General features: G+C 43.8%; 1 protein-coding gene across 3 annotated transcripts in view; it reads left to right on the plus strand.

Annotated features, from left to right (window-relative positions):
• Positions 1-1,478: 1,478 nt before the first annotated feature.
• The window catches only part of PEBP4 (phosphatidylethanolamine binding protein 4), a gene marked incomplete at its 5' end in the record, with an annotated part of 242,522 nt that continues 224,509 nt past the window's right edge, over positions 1,479-19,491 (plus strand). Inside the window, 3 exons of one of the 3 annotated variants that reach the window (XM_080982631.1) lie at positions 1,479-1,631; positions 5,835-5,962; positions 7,195-7,327. In XM_080982631.1, the coding sequence (XP_080838757.1) occupies positions 5,841-5,962; positions 7,195-7,327 (255 nt within the window). Of the gene's footprint in view, positions 1,669-5,668; positions 5,738-5,834; positions 5,963-7,194; positions 7,328-19,491 lie in introns of those variants that run through there. The other 2 variants (XM_080982632.1, XM_080982630.1) reach the window with 2 other exon arrangements.

Below are 19,491 nucleotides of genomic sequence, written 5' to 3' on the forward strand. Positions count from 1 at the left end.
CGGAGCAGCCAACCCTCCTGCATTGTCATTACAGTTAAAGGTAAAGGTAAAGGTACCCCTGCCCGTACAGGCCAGTCGTGTCCGACTCTAGGGTTGTGCGCTCATCTCACTCTAGAGGCCAGGAGCCAGCGCTGTCCGCAGACACTTCTGGGTCACGTGGCCAGCGTGACGAAGCTGCTCTGGCGAGCCTGCACCAGCGCAGCACACGGAAACGCCGTTTACCTTCCCGCTATAAAGCGGTACCTATTTATCTACTTGCACTTAGGGGTGCTTTCGAACTGCTAGGTGGGCAGGAGCTGGGACCGAAAGATGGGAGCTCACCCCGCCGCGAGGATTCAAACCGCCGACCATACGATCGGCAAGTCCTAGGCACTGAGGTTTTACCCACAGCGCCACCCGCGTCCCAGTCATTACAGTTGTGTACGTGTAAATGTGTACAGAAGGGCGTTGTTTCTCAAACTTTTGAACCGCACCTTCAGTCAGTCAGGGCTTTGCCAACTTTTTTTGTGCCTGTGGGCACTTCTGCAGAAACTGTCGTGGGCACGACTTTCCCTTCTCAAGCACACATGGCAACTTGTTCTATTGGCTACAACAGAATTCTTCTTTCAAGTCTAACCTTGGCGTGGGGGAGTGATCTTTTTATGGTCAGGGAAGGCCTCCGGGGCGCATGTGCACCTACAGATGACATGTTGGCAACCCATGACCTAATCAGATTGGTTGTCGCTCTGCGTTTCACATTGTTCAAACCCTTTCTTGCCTCAACTGTATAAACAACGTTTAAGAACCTTTTAATTATTTTTTTAAAGTCTCATGTACTTCAAAAGAGCGCACTTTCTGGTAAGACTGCAATCCTATGCACAGTTACTTTGAAATAAACAAATAAATTACTGGAACTTCATTTAAAAACATCCAAGTTTAAATGAACTTGAATTTGTTAACTGTGTTGCAGTCAGGGGTTGTCCTTCATATTATGCACACATTTAGAGATGTTGTCTAGCCAAAACAACAAATCATGTTTCAGTCCCTGTAAGAAAAGTCTGATATGGAGAAAACAAGGGAGCTGATTTATCTATGGCATGGCGCAAGAGTCCTCTCACAGCTTAACCAACTACAATTCACAGGGTTCTTTTTGGGGGTGGGGCAGATGTGCTTTAAATATGCTAATTAAATTTCCGTGGAAAGGGTTGCCACAGAAGCTGCTTCATAAATTGGCAAGCTGTACACTAAGCTTAAAAGCAGAGCCTTCACTCTTCCAGCAAGCATAGGATTAAGCGACACCTCCTCGGCTGCTTCTCTTTCTCCCTCGCTCTTTCCTGCTGCAATCTGACCACCGGCCAAAGGTCTCTAAGTCAAGCTGGGCAGCCCCGCCCACCCCTATTAGAGCCTCGCCCGGGGGCGGAGACAGCGCCCGAATCGCTCTCCAACTGCCAGCCTTGCGGGGGAGAAGGACGGCTGCAGGAGCCAATGGGCGGCCGCGCCGCTTCCTGCTTGGCTGGCCCCGCCCTCGCACCTGCCAGCTGGGCGACTTTACATAACAGCGGCGGGCGCTGCGTAAGAGTTTGCGCCGCGTTAGGACGGGCCACGTCCCTTCAGCTCCCTGTTCTGCCCTGCCTTTGACTCGTCAGTTCCAGGTAACCCCGGCCAGAAACGGAAGACATTTACCTGGGAGTAAGCCACCTACGTGTAATTCAGCAGGACTTGTTTCTGAGTAGGCATTGTTAGGCCTGCGCTGTTAAGAGGTGATGCACCTGCAATCTGATCTTGAAGCATGTTTACTCAGAAGTAAGCCCTACTTGGGACGCGGGTGGCGCTGTGGGTTAAACCACAGAGCCTAGGACTTGCCGATCAGAAGGTCGGCGGTTCGAATATCCGCAACGGGGTGAGCTCCCGTTGCTCGGTCCCTGCTCCTGCCAACCTAGCAGTTCAAAAGCACACCAGTGCAAGTAGAAAAATAGGTACCGCTCCGGCGGGAAGGTAAACTGCATTTCCGTTCGCTGCTCTGGTTCGCCAGAAGCGGCTTGGTCCTGCTGGCCACATGACCCGGAAGCTGTACGCCAGCTCCCTCGGCCAGTAAAGCGAGATGAGTGCCGCAACCCCAGAGTCGGTCACGACTGGACCTGATGGTCAGGGGTACCTTTACCTTTACCTTTAAGCCCCACTCAGTGGGTGGCGCTGTGGGTTAAACCACAGAGCCTAGGACTTGCCGATCAGAAGGTCGGCGGTTCGAATCCCTGCGACGGGGTGAGCTCCCGTTGCTCAGTCCCTGCTCCTGCCAACCTAGCAGTTCGAAAGCACATCAAAGTGCAAGTAGATAAATAGGTACCGCTCCGGCGGGAAGGGAAATGGCGTTTCCGTGTGCTGCTCTGGTTCGCCAGAAGCGGCTTAGTCATGCTGACCACATGACCTGGAATCTGCATGCCGGCTCCCTTGGCCAGCAAAGCAAGACGAGCGCCGCAACCCCAGAGTCGGCCACAACTAGACCTAATGGTCAGGGGTCCCTTTACCTTTACCTTTAAGTCCTACTTACTCAGAAATAAACTTGAGTTCGGTGGGATTTGCTTCCTACTAAGTGCCTTAAGTAGCTGTGCTGGCTTCTCCTTAATAATCCCCCAGGAAGCAGTGTGAAAGGGGGAAGGCAAAAGCCAGAAGGTTTCAAGGGCTGCAATCCCAACTACAGGGAGTAAATTCACATTCAAACTTCTGTTTAAACGTGATTGTGAGATTCAGCTGCGGTGCTGGACTGATCTAGCGGGAGTTCAGATGAGAAACTTTGCATTTCAGGGGTTGGAAGGGAAGCAGGGACAAGATTAGGAGCGCAATCCTAGGTATGTTTACCCAAAAGTAAAGGCCCCTTAAGTGCTCAAGGACATATTGTAATGTACTCACAGTCATGCTTAAAGCAGCAGTCATAAACACACACAAGAGGGAGGGAATGAGCCCCATAGGAGACAATGGGGCTTACTAAGGGCAACCAAAATGAACAAAGGGTTGGAGCAGCTTCCCTAGGAGGAAAAGTTGTAACATTTGGGACTTTTTAGACTGGAGAAAAGAAAAGTAGGAGAGCTATGATAGACTTGTATGCAATTATGCAACCTGTGGGGGGAAATGTGATAGACGCCATTAGAACTTGGGGACAGAAGATGAATGTTGGAAGATCCAGGAAAGATAAAATAAAGTACTTCTTCACAGGCCACATAGTTAAAATATTGAATTTGCTCCTGCAAGAAGTAGTCACGGCCACCAATTTGGACGGCTTCAAAAGACAACTTGATGGCAGGATAAAGCTATCAGTGACTCCCAGCCATAATGGCTGTGTTCTGCGTCCAGGGTGTGAGGCAGGATGCCTCTGGATGCCAGTTGCTGGGAATCAGAAGTTGAGAGAGGGCCGTTGCTCTCAGGTCCTGCCTGAGGCTTCCCAGAGGCACCTGAGGGGCCATTGAGAGCAGACGGGTGGATGAGATGGGTCTTTGGCCTCTTCTTCTGTATAAGCATGCACTGTAAGTGCGCATGAAATTGTAGCCTTTGCTATCTTTTGTGTGCTTTCCGTGGAAGGAAGTGGCAGAGAGGGCAATAGCTTTCCCCTCTTCTAACTCTGCCTATGGGTGTCTAGTTACAATCTTTGTGAGACCACCCTAAATTCTCTGTATTTAAACAACAACAACCAGGATGTTCTATGTGCAATTCTGTGTGCACATGTCACCAGATGGGTAAGGTTGGTCCTATAGGGCAGGTAATTTCAGTGATTTTAGGTCATTGTGTATATGGATGACCGCTTTAAAAAAACCAGCTGTGCTGTGAGAGACCTTTGTTTCAATTAGTGCTATACTGTAGTCCAAAACATCCAACTGCTGGCTTCTGTATTTTTAAAGGAAGAGCAGCAATTGGTACAACCTGAGAGATTTTTTTTAGCACAGCCTAACATTGAAGCCTGCAGAATGTCCCCTCCATTTCATCTTTGGACTTTTTCACCGTATCTGCACCAGTTAAGGAATTTTTAATTCTCCAATTCCCCCCACCCACCCCCAACCTGTCTTATTCCTGACCCAAGGTGGCAACCCGACATGAGCCCTTAGTATATAATCTGGAAGATATCATTACTAATTAGTTTTTCTGGGACAAATTTTCATATACATTAAAAAAGTTTACTTGCCTATATCTCTGTGATTTAAACAACAATCTTAGGAACATTCTCTTATGAAATGAGTTCTAGAGGGTAGCCATGTAAGTCTATTAACAAAAAAGAGAGTCTTGTGGCATCTGAAAGCCCAGTAGATTTATTGTAGCATACGTTTTCGTGCATCTGATGAATGGGTACAATTCCACAAATGCTTACACTGCAATAAATCATATTAGAGGTACCACACACCATGTTCCTATTCTTTAGAGGAAAATAGCTACTCAAGGCTATTGTTTTTGTGTGTGGGTGTATTCTCCAATGCGAAATTGACTCAGTTAATAGCGGGTTCATACTTGACTGCCCACATATCACTGCTTTATTAGTTCTGTGATGCTTTCCCAGTGTTAATGCATTATTGCTGTCGAGAGATACTCTTGTAGTATAGTGCAACAAAAACGGGACAAAAAGTAAACAGGACTGTTTGTGGTCTAACACTTTAGAGGATTTCAGCAGCCAGTTACAGGAAGACATGCACTGGTTGGAAAGGAAGCAGTATTTCTGCCCCAAAATGGTTGTCGCTAGAAACAGCACTGAAAGTGGGGTTGTGTATGATTGCACTGATACCACCATGAATGCAAATCATCATAAAGGTAAAGGTACCCCTGCCAGTCATGTCCGACTCTGGGGTTGCACGCCCATCTCGCTCAAGAGGCCGGGAGCCAGCGCTGTCCGGAGACACTTCCGGGTCACGTGGCCAGCGTGACGAAGCTGCTCTGGCGAGCCAGCACCAGCACAGCACATGGAAACGCCGTTTACCTTCCCGCTATAAAGCGGTCCCTATTTATCTACTTGCACTTAGGGGTGCTTTCGAACTGCTAGGTGGGCAGGAGCTGGGACCGAAAGACGGGAGCTCACCCCGCCGCGGGGATTCGAACCGCCGACCATACGATCGGCAAGTCCTAGGCGCTGAGGTTTTACCCACAGCGCCACCCGCGTCCCACGCAAATCATCATGAATGCACACGAAAAAGGATGTCTGGCAGGACTCTCAGTTTGGGACGGCAGCAAATCTGCATAGCTGCTCTAGAGGCATTTCAAAAGCAGTAGTAGCCTTCAATGCAGCTGGTCAATATATAGTCCAAAAAAGGCCAGATTCTCCTGAATGGTTGTCAGTAGCCCTGAGTTCCATTAATCACTTTTGTGGATGTAGCTGAATATGAATGCCATTTGAGTAGGATCAGGAGGTACTGGGTACATATGCTGGTTTACATCACATCCAAGTAGTAAAAAGCATTTTATTTTATTTTTTGCATTTCCTACCCATGTAAACTGCTGCTTTTAGGCTATCATCCCACAAAAGAAGCATAATATAAAAGAGTTCATTGTTAAGATTGGCCAGGGTCTTTAAAAAATGTACATGTTAAAATAGATGCAGTTGATATCAGATAGAAGTGGGATTAATGTGAGATTGGTAAAAGCCTTCCTTATATAAGAACAATGTAATTTAGTGAGCAGGGGAAGATGAAAAGAGAATGTTCTTATTCTGCAGGTGATGGAACTACAGCAAATGCAAATAAGTGGCCTGGAGAGAGGATTTGGCACTTGGCAACAGAACTCGGAAGTAATTGCCTTCCTATAACTTGCAAAACTGCACACAGGCTTGGTATGTGGCTTCATCTTTGAGAAGCTGTACGTTTTACATACTTTGTCTTTCACAGGACAGGATGAAGCTCCTGATCATTTATTTCCTGGCAGCTGGTTTGATGGGTCTTGGTGTGCAAGTTGCTGCACAGAGAGAGGAGTGCGTCTTTGAGAGGCTGAATGAGAAGGATGCCCAGTTTTGTAGGTGAGCTCATTATTCCCTCACATTTCCCATAGAAACACAGCCCAAGGGATCATTTTATTTCGTCATGGCCCCTGACAATGTGATAAGCAGTTTATTTGAATATCAGAGTGGTGCATGGTAATAACAGTTTCATATTTTGCACAATGGGGGCAGCCAGAATTTATGTTAGGGGGTAGGCTTTATGCTGGGGGGGGGCAGAACCTCAGTTAGTTAAGTATATTTATTTATTAATTTACTGCCCACTGCACCCCCCCCCGGCTACATCCATGTTTGCACACATTGTGCCAGAACATTTCTGGTAGATGTGATGTAACAGTTTTTGGGTAGGAGAAGGTCTGCATGTGCTTAACTCTTCTATTGAAACAAACTGGAATTAGTTGTACTTAACTTTGGCTGCATCTTGCTTCTTATTCTGGAATTTTAGAGTGTTGTAGGGAGGTGAGCTGAGGAGTCCTGAGGGCCAGCAGGGTGTGGTTGGTTGGTTGGTTGGTTTTTTGCATTTAGCCCATGGGCCTGAGGGTCCCCTGCCCTGATTTATAGTAGGAATATTGTAATCATGCTACTCACACCTTCTGACTTTGAGTTCTCCATCACTACTGTACTAAGCTATTAAAAAAAGTTCCATTGTAAATTCCTTTCTGTACAGAAATGATTTTATAAGAATCATGTAATCTTTGAGAAGTCCTTGGCCACATCACATCATTTTGGGTTAAGTTTTGCCTACATTAAGAAAGCCTCTACTATTTAGGCCCTTCTTGGTGGGCATCAGGGGCACTTTGGGGAATGAGTTACTTTGTGCATGAAAGGGGAAAGGGAGGAAGAGAGCTTTCAGTGATGTGGAGCAGATTGCAAAGAGACGGATGAATTAACCTGGAAAAATAAATAATAAGAGAGTCAAATATGGGATTGTAAGGATGCTTGAATAGACGTAATCTAAAGAATGAAAAGAACCTATTAGCTACACTTTAATTACTTTAATAGTGTGTACAAGGAAAGGTGCATTTTCAATATGGACATGTGAAGTGATTATTGTACGATGTGTTCCTGGTTGTGGTGACAGAACTCAGGTGTGCAAACTTATTCTGTATTAGTTTATCCAATGCAAGCTTTCTTTTGGGGGCAAGGTGAATATATTTAAAATTTATACTTTTCATAGAATGCTGCTGAGCATCAACTCACTTCTTGTTTGGAGTCTTTTGTAAGATCTCACTCCAGTTTTATGTTGCTTACAGAGGAGATTTAGAAGTTTTGTATCCAGATCTGGGAGATGTTGGCTGTACATTTATTCCAAAGTGCAACCAGTACCGTCAACAGATCAGCACGGAATGGACCAGCCCAAATATCAGATACCACCAGGCAGATGAGGTAAGGCAGCAATGGTGTCATTTTGTGAAAACGTTTTTGTTCATGTCAGAGATATTTTGAATACAGACCTGTCATCAAATCACATATCATATTAATATTTTTTTGTAATAGTGTTTAATATCAGAAAAGCCTGCAGCCCAGGGATTGTTTCATGAAATCCTGTCTGTACTATCACAAGGTGGTGACATGAATAAAAATTCAGTGCATGATCAGGAAAATCCAGGTTCAAATGTTCAGGTTGCTTTCAGCATGTCAGTAGGAGGGATTTAATCATATACTGGGAATTTAGGTTTGTGCAATTAAAGGATGTTAAAGTGCTCTCTTGCAATAAATCCACGTAAAAAAAACTTTTTGTGGTTAGGAAACCAATGGGAAAATGCACCAAAAATGTGAGATAATTGACAAGAAGATTTATAACTTCCATGCAAGCAAATCAGGATTCTGTGTTCATTGTTGTATAACCCCCTGCAACAAATCAGAACAAATGCTCAGTTAAGAGCGGACATTGCATAAGCTCCATGTAAACCATGTACAATAAGCAGGTCATTTGGAAGAGGCCCCCCCCCCCCAGACATGAGCTCCCTGGGTGAGAGCCAGTCACTGTCCCTCAGCTTGATCTCCCTCACAGGACTGTTGTGAGAATAACTGGATACTGAGTACTATGTGCTCATTAGAGGAAGGGTATGAGAAAAAGGAATAAACAGCCGGGTAAGTTAAAACAATTGGTACACAAGCAGCACTAAAGTGCATCGGACACAAATGACCCTGGAACTCTTTTAGCAACAGCATTCTGGGAGCCCCTCTTGTGGCACTTTGGCATCATTCCTGCACGGTTGATTCCTAGGCACATCCTCTTCTAGAGGAGCTCTGCTAGTTGCTTCTTTCTTCTTTTCTGTTTTTACAAGGATGCAGGCGAAAGGGAGGGATCACACTGGCAGAAATGTTTGTTTAGAAGAAGCATGCACGGATCCTTCAAAAAGCATGAAAGTGTCACTTTCTTGAGATAGTGGGAGAGGTATTGGCTATATTCTATACTGGACATGCTATTATTTGGTATAAATTCACATCCCTCATCCTTAGCATTTCCTTTGTTGCCTCCCAGACCCTGGAACTTGCATGGTGAGCCATATGGTGCAAGTGACATCTAGTGGCCCCATAATATATTGCTTTTAAATGTATCATTTCTCTGTACTGTATATCTTTATTAGTCTGGGATAAAGAATTTCATTATCAAATTTCCTACAGGGTCTGGGGCACAATTTATGTGGAAGTCCTTTTGCTGTTCTCACACAGTGCCAGTCCATTTCAGTGGAGCTTGCAAAGAACAGCTTCCACGAACTGCATTGGCACTGTTGTACTTCAGTCACACAATTCTCAATCTGACCGGGTTGCCCCAGCCACTCTGAGCAGCTACCAGCATACACAAAAAACATAATAAAACATTAAAAATGGCCTTCATATGTCTTCTAAAGGTTGTATAGTTACTTATCTCCTTGACATCTGAAGGGAGGGCGTTCCACAGTGTGGGATGAAGAAACAGAGGGGATGCTCATCAAATTTGTAGAAGACGCAAACTGGGAGGGGTAGCTAATACCCAGAAGACACAACCAAGATTCAAGATGACCTTAACAGATTAGAGAACTAGATAAAGCTAACAAAATGCATTTTAATAGGGACAAATATAAAGTTTTACACATGATTGGCATCCATCCATCTCAAGAGACAACAGAGTGTGCCTCAGGGGGTGAAGTCAAAATGTTGTGTAACCTCTCTGGGGTGCAAGCCTGGGCAGCGTGCATGGAGGTCCTTGCTGTTCTTGTCCGAAGGAAAGCAGAGCAAGACGTTTGGCATCAGCTTGGTTGCAGGAGTTGCTGGAAGGAGGCGTACAAGATGCCATCCAACCATTTTAGGGACTCCACTCTGGATACTACAAGGCAGTGGAGGTTGAGGATCAGAGTTTTCCTTCTCCGAGATGGGCTCCCTTCCCAGGTTAGACATCTGCCCCTCACTTCCCTCTACAGAACGTGCTGAAACCGTTGGACCCACTCTTGGCCTTGGCTGCTCAATTGGCCAGAGCCTGTCTTCACATGCAGGGGAAGTCCCTAAGTCACCAAGGGTTTGAGACCCATTGGCTCCCCTCACCTGGTTTAGCTGGTTTGGCTGGGCCAGGGAGGTGATCAGTGTTTGTTTACAAGAGGGGATGGTCCCTGCCTGCTTGAAGGAGGCAGTAGTAAAACCACTCCTTAAGAAATTGTCCCTGGATTCAGAAAACCTAACTAACTACCAGCCAGTTACTAATCTCCCTGTTCTGGGCAAGGTTCTGGAGCGAGTGGTCGTAGACCAGATCCAGGCGCTTTTGGAAGAAACTGATTTTCTGGATCCATTTCAATCCGGGTTTAGGTCCAATACTGTCACAGAAACTGCTTTGGTTGTCCTGTATGATGACCTCTGTCAAGAGAGAGACAAGGAAAACATGTCCCTGTTAATTCTTCTCAACCTCTCAGAGTCTTTCGATACCATCGACCATGGTATCCTTCTGGAGCAACTCTCCAAACTAGGGGTGGGTGGCACTGCTTTGTGGTGGTTCCCTTATTATTATTATTATTATTATTATTAATATTTTATTTATGATTTTCAATTGTATACATTTCAAAAAATTTACAATCATTTTAACATTTTGGAACTTTCAGAACCGCTTTGCGGTGGTTCCCTTAATAATAATAATAATAATAATAATAATAATAATAATATTTTATTTATGATTTTCAATTGTATACATTTCAAAAAAATTACAATCATTTTAACATTTCAGAACTTGACTTCCTTCCCCCTCTTTCTGCAGTTCCTTAAATTTATTTTTAATATTTTCTACATATCTAAATTAACTTAATTTGCTCATTTATTCATCTACTTTAAATATAAAGTGGAAGCTCGGGTTGTGAACGTGATCCGTGCGGGATGCACGTTCGCAACCCGCGCCTGCGCACTTGCGGGTTGTGATTCGGTGCTTCTGTGCATGCGCAAGGCACGATTTAGCGCTTCTGCGCATGCGCGACCGCTGAAACCCGGAAGTAACCCATTCCGGTACTTCTGGGTTTCCGGGGTCCGCAACCCGAAAAAACGCAACCTGAAGCGGCTGTAACCCGAGGTATGACTGTACACTCTTACAAAACTGCAGGTTATTACAGTTCATTTGTAAATATTCAATAAACTATTTCCATTCTTTTATAAAAAAATTGTTATCTTAATTTCTTACTTTTCTGGTAAGTTTTGCCATTTCTGCATATTCTGTAAGTTTTTGTATCCATTCTTCTTTTGCTGGGACTTCTTCTTCTTTCCATTTTTTGGGCAAGTAACATTCTTGCCACTGTGGTTGCATGCATGAATAAATTTCTTTACCGTTTGAGTAGTTCTGTCCCTATAACTCCCCAAAGTAAAGCTTCCGGGTTTTGTTTTTTACAAGCATTATTTAAAACATCTTTTTCAATTAATTATGTATAATTTCCCAGTAAGCTTTAACCTAACTACAAGACCCCCACATATGATAAAAAGATCCTTCTTTCTCTTTACATTTCCAGCACTTATTTGATTTGGATTTATACATTTTTGCCCTTTTACTTGGTGTTAGGTACCATCGATACATCATTTTCATATCATTTCCTCTTGGACCATAACATGCTGTAGATTTTATAACCATATTCCACAATCGTTCCCATGCTTCCATATCTATATTATGACCAATATCTATTGCCCAGTGTACGATTGAGAATTTTACTTGCTCATCCTTTGCCTCCCGTTCTTTTGGTAAAGGGGGAAGAATTGTTTTGTAAGAAAATGATTGACTTAGGGGAGGCAGGATTCAAATACGCTTCCTAACACTTTTGCTGCTTGTTCTCTACTCTCTCTCACCCCCCCCCGTCAACCCCTTTAAATACATTCACATATGGCAAATGGGATAGGATTGAGGATGCTGTGGCAGAAGTTATTACTACTACTACTAATTATTATTAAATTTAATTTATATGCCACTTATATGACAAAATGCCTTCTAACTGGTTTACATATATATAATACATATACGTACAGTGGTGCCCCGCAAGACGAATGCCTCGCAAGACGGAAAACTCGCTAGACGAAAGGGTTTTCCGTTTTGGAGGTGCTTCGCAAAACGAATTTCCTATGTGCTTGCTTCGCAAGACGAAAATGTCTTGCGAGTTCCTGCGGGTTTTTTTTCCTTTCCCCCCCCCCTTTTTCCCAAGCCTCTAAACCGCTTATCAGCTGATGGCTAAGCCGCTTAACAGCTGATGCTAAGCCGCTTATCAGCTGATCGTTAAGCCGCTTATCAGCTTATCGTTAAGCCGCTTATCAGCTGATCCTTAAGCCGCTTATCAGCTTATCGTTAAGCCGCTTATCAGCTGATCCACTAAGCCCGCTAAGCCGCTAATACTGTAGCACTAATCCGCTAATGGGCTTGCTTCACAAGACGAAAAAACCCGCAAGACGAAGAGACTCGCGGAACGGATTCTTTTCGTCTTGCGAGGCACCACTGTATATAAAATACATAATTAAAATACAGTACACAATAACAATTTGATCAGAACCTTGTAAATTTTAATTAAGAATGTTTTAACAAAACAAACCATTTAAAAGCATGATGCTTAAAACACTTTAAGAAAAAAACACCCCTGTTAAAACAATGAAACCAAAAGTTCATATTCAGGTGAATGCTTGCCTAGACAGAGGTGTCTGCATGAGCCATCAGAACGTCTATACTGACTGATGGACCTTCTCAGCCAGTGAAAAATCCTTCCCCTGTGTTATCACAAGCGAATACTCATCAGACTGTGGCAAAAGGAACTGGCTTTCATTTGCAGATTGTCCTGCCCTTACTGAAAAATTTAGTGGAACATGGATTTTGAGGTAACCTGGTCCAGAGTTATTTATGACTTTGTATGGAATTAGCAGGACCTTAAAACTGGCTTGGTGGTTACTAGGGAGTCAGTGCAGAGCCCAGCACCGGTGTGATATGTGCTGGATTAGGAGCACCAAGCGCCACCTGGGCTGTGGCATTCTTCACTAGCTGTAGCCTCCAGACATTGCAGTTGTCTAGACGTGAGGTGGCCAGATTAGCCCTGGCCTGGAAAGGGTGCAGTTGACACTCAAGCTGAAGCTGTTTGCCTCAGAAGCTACCTAGGCGTCCATGGACAAACCTCCGCAGGCCTGCTGAAGTCACCCAGAACCTGTTCAGGAATTCACCAACACTATGGTTAAGACCACCTCGGCCAGTGAGGACATTGGGCAACAGGGTATGCAGTAGTCCAGCAGCATCACCAATCCGTCCTGCAGATCCAGTCACAGATGCAGGCCTTCAAGGTCCCCTGCAGAGAGAAGGGGTGTTTTTTGGCAAGCCAAATGGATATTTTATAGATCATAGCAACGTACCCCATTCAGCCTCCCGGCATTGGTTACTGCTGCATTGAGTACCCGGGGGGGGGGGGGGCTAGAGCTGAGTCAAATCTCTTCACCCCTGGAGGTTCAGTTATACAAGCTCCTTCATCCATAAGTCAAAGCATACATAAATGTGGGCTCATTATGCACTGGCATAAAGACCTGGCACTGAACTCCAGTAAAACCAAGTTAGAGTTTCAGTCGGCACCAAGTCACCAGTTCCCTGCCAGGTAGGATCAGGAGAGGGAACAGCCTGAGGCCATTGTCCCCTTCGATCTCCCATGACCATACCATACCTTCCCCTCCCAGAGATACCATGTTGCAGCTGATGCTCATACTCCCCTCTGCAGCTGCTCACTCCAGCACATTCCACTGCTTTCATCCTTTGCTGACACTGCGGTTATCTGGACAGTTATTTGTCCATGCAGCCAGGAGCAGCTTATCTCAGCTCTCAGCAAAGCAGCTGCTCCCACCACTATTCTCCCTCTCACCAAGAGGCTTATGTTGAGCCCACACGCCACACTCTTGTCACTCATGTCCAGTGTTCGAAATTAGCTGGGCGCCAGTTATGTTTTGCGACTGGCAACTAGCTGGGGCAGCCTGCCAGTGGGAGCCTGCTGCATCTTGGTGGCTTGTCTTTTGTAAGGTTATGGTCCGATCATTTCCAGTTGCCATTCCTCATAATTGACTAGCATGAACGTTACATGCTATGCGGTCAGTTATCTGAGTTATGGTCTCCTTGTATGTGGTTTATATTCTGGTAGTGGCGTGCTGTGTTTTGGTGCTGTGGTACATTATATCTTATGTGCTGTTTTGGCAATGTGAGTGGGGGTGTTGTTGATGTGGGTGCAACTGTTTTAACATTCCCCTCTTCCCGCGGATATTAATGGGCTGGAAATCATTTGTGCTGGATCTGGGGCTGGTGTAAACTTGTGTTGTCTTTGGGAGCATGCTCAGGGATTGAAGTGGTGTAGATATGGCATAAGCGTGCTCTTCCCTTGTGTTCCTCATGTTCCACCCCTAACTTAGCCACATTTCAGCCATTCTGCTGGTGTCTGTTTGCCAGAATAGCGGCTGTGTATTTGGCATTCCATTGTCACCTCAGATCTTCCATGGAATCCTGTGGCAGGTAGATCTCCAGATGACAACTCTGCCTTAAATCACATACTTGCTAAATTATTCATTATTTATTTCCTTCCATTTATGAATCACTTCCTGCAAAACATCTTGAAGCAATAGAACAATAAACACATACGAAGCAACTTACACACAGTGTAAGGTAGTCTTTATGGGAGTATATTGTATTTAATTATGGGGTATCAGAGTTTTTAGGGGGTTGACCAGACTGGGATAGCTGGGATAGCAGGCTTGTTGGTTTTTGAATGTCTGATATAGATTTTTTCAATTTCATTGTTTTGTATGGGACAATGACAATAAAGATTATTGTATCGTATAAAGACAATTAAAATAATTTCTTACACAAGTTCAAACCCAGTAAGACATAGATTGCATGTCACAAATGATGTACCTACTTGAAATTACAAATTTACTAATCTAATTACAGATTATATATTCAATTACATATTGCCCGCTTGCCAGGATTAAGGTGTTTTATGAACATTCACATCTTGTTTATTATAAGTAATAAGATGTGAAACGCGTCCATAAAGTAAGGCCTGTGACCACTGCTTGGTCAGAGTTCACTTAAGCTAAGTAATATTTGGGCTGGATGTCTTTGAATTGGAGCATTTCACACCTTCACATTTTCACAGCACTTCCAAGTCTTTGAGGCACTTCACATAAACACGATTTCAAGTATGCATGGTATCTTCCTGTTTAGATCAAATCTTCTGTAGCTGAAGATGCTGGGAATATATGGAAGACGTATCAGAGGCAGACATCACTGCTGACAGCAAGCAGGTGGACTTGTTTATTCTCACACAAGTTTGAAATGCTTATTTTATGATGGAAAGACCACTAGATGGTACTGTTACCCTTGACATTTCTTCAGGGAAATTATAAATTGAAATGGAATTTCCCACAGGTTTCATGCAAAAGTTAACTTCAGCCGAGTGGGCAGAATTTCTGTTGAGTTCTGCTGCCACCTCCCTCTAAGAGGGTCACCTTCTGGTTGCCTCACCTCAAAAAGAATACTGTTGTACAGTGGGAAAAGGTTCAGAAAAGAGTAACCAAAATGAACAAGGGGGTGGAGCAAGTCCCCCGTGAGGAAAGATCACAACATTTGGGCCTTTATAGTTTAGAGAACATGCGAGCAAGAGGCGACTTTATAGAAGAGTATAAAATTATGTGTGGCATGAAGAAAGCGGATAGAGAAAAGTTTCTCCCTCACTCACTTCATCACTCTCTGATGAAGCTGAATGTTGGAGGATTGGGAGAGACAAAATAAAGTACTTCTTCACACAGCACAGTAGTTCAACTATGGAATTTACTCCCAGAGGAAGTAGTAATGGCTGCCAGCTGGGATGGGTTGAAAAGAGGATTGGGCTGATCCATGGAGGATAAGACTATCCGTGGCTGCTAGCCAAGAAGGCCAGGCTCTGACTTCATGGTCGGAAGCAGTCGTGTTCTGAATGCCAGTTGCTGGTGCCCGTGGGTCCCGTGGGCATCTGGTGAGAACAGGATTCTGGAATAAATGGGCCCCTGACCTCATCCAGCAGAGCTGTTCTTATGTTCTTAATATCTCCTGTACCTTCTGCAGCAAGCCAGCGTCTCAGGATTTCAGTTAGAAGATATCAAGCCCAAATGTTATGTAACTTACATAAACTCTGGCCAAGCAATAGCCCAGAGGGCACAGCCTTTTATACATGGGTTAATCTGATAGTCACATTTCATTGATCTTATTATTTATTTATTTTATAATGTATACCACTTAATATAATAAAATGCCTAAAAACTACATCATTCAATAAAAATTCCTAAAAACTGGATAAAAACATAACGCTGTTGTCTGTCACAAATAAAACTGCGCAGTTTACAAAGCAAAAACTAAATTTAAGAGGCCAGGAATCCATGGGGACACATTTCATTTTAAAAGAGGTGTTTCAGGGCATAACTGTTACCGCCTCATAAGTTACCCAAGGGAGGGCACTCCAAAGGATGGGTGCGATGACCAAGAAGAACTGCTTCTGTGTTGTTGCCAAGTGACAATCTGCTGATTGGACTCAATCTGCTGGACTCAAGGGAAGTGGCCCTTTGGCAGACTTTAAGGGGATGGGCACCTCGTGGTCGACAAGTGGAATGAGTTCTGCATTCTGCTGCCAGGATATATGAGCTAGTCAGGAAAGGGGGAAAGGGACAATAAAAGGATGGCTAGTGAGGCTAACTGGGATGCTACTGGCAGGGCTGGCCTGTCAGGCAAAATAAGAAAGGTTCCCATAGGTTGCCAGAGGCCAAACCACTGGGGCAGTGGAGTGGCATGCAGCCATTGTTGCTGGCACAGTCCCTGGTAGGTGGGCACTGGCAGAGTTATCAGGGGGGCTCTGGAGCCATTTCCCTGCCATGTCTACTTGTGTGTATTTCCCCTCCCAGATGAGCACACATTGGATAACAGCATAATGTGAATATAGGATTCCTTCTTCTACGTATGTAAAGGCAATAATTAGCATCTGTTCTAATTACTTTGCGTATAGGTTAAGAAAGAATTTTAGTAGTCAGTTAATGGTTAACCTCATAGTTGTTGATGCTGCTTAAAATTAATGGTCCTAAAAATAACTGTTCAGAAATCATTCTGAACCTCCACTCAGGCTGCAGGAAGGTTGTTGATGTTAAACCTGTGAAAGAAGACAATGAGATTTATTAGATGGTGGTGGGGAATTTCACAACAAGGTTCAATTTGCTTGAGGATGGAACTGCAAAAAGAAAAGAAAAAGGCACTGTAAGAGCATTTATTGAGTTACTTCAAATGAGATAAGATGGGAAGAGAGGTACCTCTCTCCTGAAATTAAGATACTTGGAATCTTGTAGTCTGTTTTCATAAAATAACAGTTTTGAGCTGTTGTGGTCCTTAGAATGTGAAACTGAGGTTTCAAAATCTTACAAAAAGACAGCAGTTTTTAATAGACCTTATTGTCAATCTGTGTTTTCACTAAAATGCCCTCCATTGATGTAGATTTCTTGTTTTTTGTCTGACATTCCATTCAATAGAAATCTCTTTAAGTGCAGGCAGCCAGGCAGCCAGCAGGGGGCGCTATGTGGGTGGTATATCTGTGAGTTTGCCTGTCTAAATCCTACATGTGGCTCATTTACTAGACTTCTCCCAAATAGCTTGGTAGATTTCCAAACAAGTCTCTTTTGAGTGAGGATGAATAGCACACAATGTGCTAAGGTTTGCAGCATGTGGTATTTTTTATTATTTTAAATTAGGCAATGGAAGAAGTGCACTGCGATGAGAAGCAGAAAGCTGGCTTTGAGATTCCATGTTCCCTGTCTTTGTTTTTGATTTTGTTTGAATACACACACACACACATTTTAACCTTTGAATGCCATGGGATGTTTCTGAAGTTGGAGGAGCCCCCGTAATGCCTCCTTCATCCAAAGGACTGTCTGCAGGTGAGATAATGGCTGGAATCTGAGCATAGTAGCACACGAGAGTCCACATGCATGTTGAGTTAACTGTACAGTGCAGGATCCTGTGTGTGTTTTTCTGTGTGCGTAAATGGACATCTGTTATCTGGAATGCAGCAAAAACTGCCCAGTACTGAACATGCTCCCATACTGTCAGAGGCATAATGTTAGATTTAATTGGAAAGTTTTTGCAACAGTCTTTGAGATATTTCTATGGGAAGATGTTAGAAAGGGAGAAGGAGCTTAGGAGTTTTACTGCAGTTGTATATCTTTAAAAGGGTGTTGGAGTTTTAGCAGTCAAAGGGAAGGATCTTCTGTCTGAAATCAAGGGTTCCAGCCAGTTGGCAGCCAGACCAGAAGTCGTGCTGAAGCAAGACATATGCTTTTAGCTCTGTGGAACCTTCTTGAGAAGGTGACCCTCTGGACTGAGCTTGCTTGGACATCAGGTTCCCCCCCTGTCAGGTCGCATATGGATTTGAAGCATAATCTCTGCACTGAAACACCAACAGAAAGCATAGTTGAAGGTGTTTCTTCTGGGATCTATAGACCTGCTTCATTCAAAGCTTCAGTGAAAATCCTATTTGCATTTCAAAAATCTAAAGTGCCATTGTATTTATTCTCTTTAAAATATTAAAAAGACATTTTCTTCCAGCCATTGCAGATGGTGTTCACATCCTATGGTAGATATTAGCAACTGTCAGCCTGTGGGCCAAATTCATCCCCATAGGAGTATTTTTTGGAGCTGTGCTCCTATGGTAGAGTGCCTGCTTTTTGTATATGAGCTTCCAGGTCCAATCTTTGGCATTCCAGATAAAAGGCAGTCGTGCTGGGGAAGCTGCTGCTTATTGGAGTAGATGGACTAAATGGACTTGGCATGTGGAAGCTTCATATATTCCGTTGTCTGAACCTTAGTTTGTTAATTCAGAATTGTGGAGTCTGAGTAGCAAAGAGCTGTGTTGGCAGTTCACTGGGGAGTACATTACACAGCCCCTTCAGTAAAATTAGTTGTTGAACAATTTTGGGCAGAGGGAAATACAAAGCAGTAAGTAATGGAGTAAGTAATGGTAAATACAATATTTCAGCAGAAGAGGAAGAGTTGGGTTGAATTCCATTGCGGGCTACATCTACAAGCAGAGCAACAGAATTATACTTCTGCAGTCATAATGCACATGAAAGTTATAGAGACTGGGAGATAATTTAATTTTCCCCAAGTTCAAAATACATGACTTTGTCTGCTAAGAAAATGTGAGATCCTGAGAATTGTTCTGTATGTGGAGATCGTTCACTGACTAGTTATCCAGTAATGTCTCAGGAGGAAATTATTAACTCTGTACCAAGGGAGAGGAACAAAAAAAGTGGGGAAAGCAATTTAAGTATTTTAAGACTCTTGTAACAGTTGGTAGGAGAGAGACCTGAGAGAACTTCAGTCAGTTTACTGCCTATGATCCTTTGTGGTCATGCAGTCCTTTTTCTCTTGGCAATAATCAGCTAGAAACAGAAGTTTGCCATCATTGAGTAACTTAGCTGCAAATAATTTTGTTTGGGTGATTTTTCTCCTAGTTCTGCCATTTGAAGAATGAGCTCTGCAGAGAGTAATTGACCTACAGTCCCTTTTACTGGAAACAGAATTAACACCTGCATCCACGAGGACTGTCCTTTACACATTTATTCCATTCAGTTTCAAGAGGAATATTTTCTATTTGTAAACCAAGGAAAAGTTGAGCAGAAAGCAGCATCTCTCCAGTTGACTGGGAGTGTCCCTGTCCGAAAATGTGGAAAAGGCTACAATGACTAGCAAACTTTCTAGTTTTGCTTAATTGAAACCTGGATTTGCTATTGCTTCTTCTACAGTGGTGCCCCGCAAGACGAATGCCTCGCAAGACGGAAAACTCGCTAGACGAAAGAGTTTTCCGTTTTGGAGGTGCCTCGCAAAACGAATCTGCTATGGGCTTGCTTCGCAAGACAAAAATGTCTTGCGAGTTCCTGGTTTTTTTTTTTCCTTTTCCCCCTCTTTTTCTAAGTCGCTAAGCCGCTTATCTGCTTATCTGATAAGCTGATAAGCTGCTAAAAGCCGCTAAAAGCCGCTAAAAGCCGCTAAAAGCCGCTAATAGCGCTAATAGCGCTAATCCGCT

Source organism: Podarcis pityusensis, assembly GCF_964106645.2.
Source record: "Podarcis pityusensis genome assembly, chromosome: 15".
In the NCBI taxonomy this organism is placed as follows: Eukaryota; Metazoa; Chordata; class Lepidosauria; order Squamata; family Lacertidae; genus Podarcis; species Podarcis pityusensis.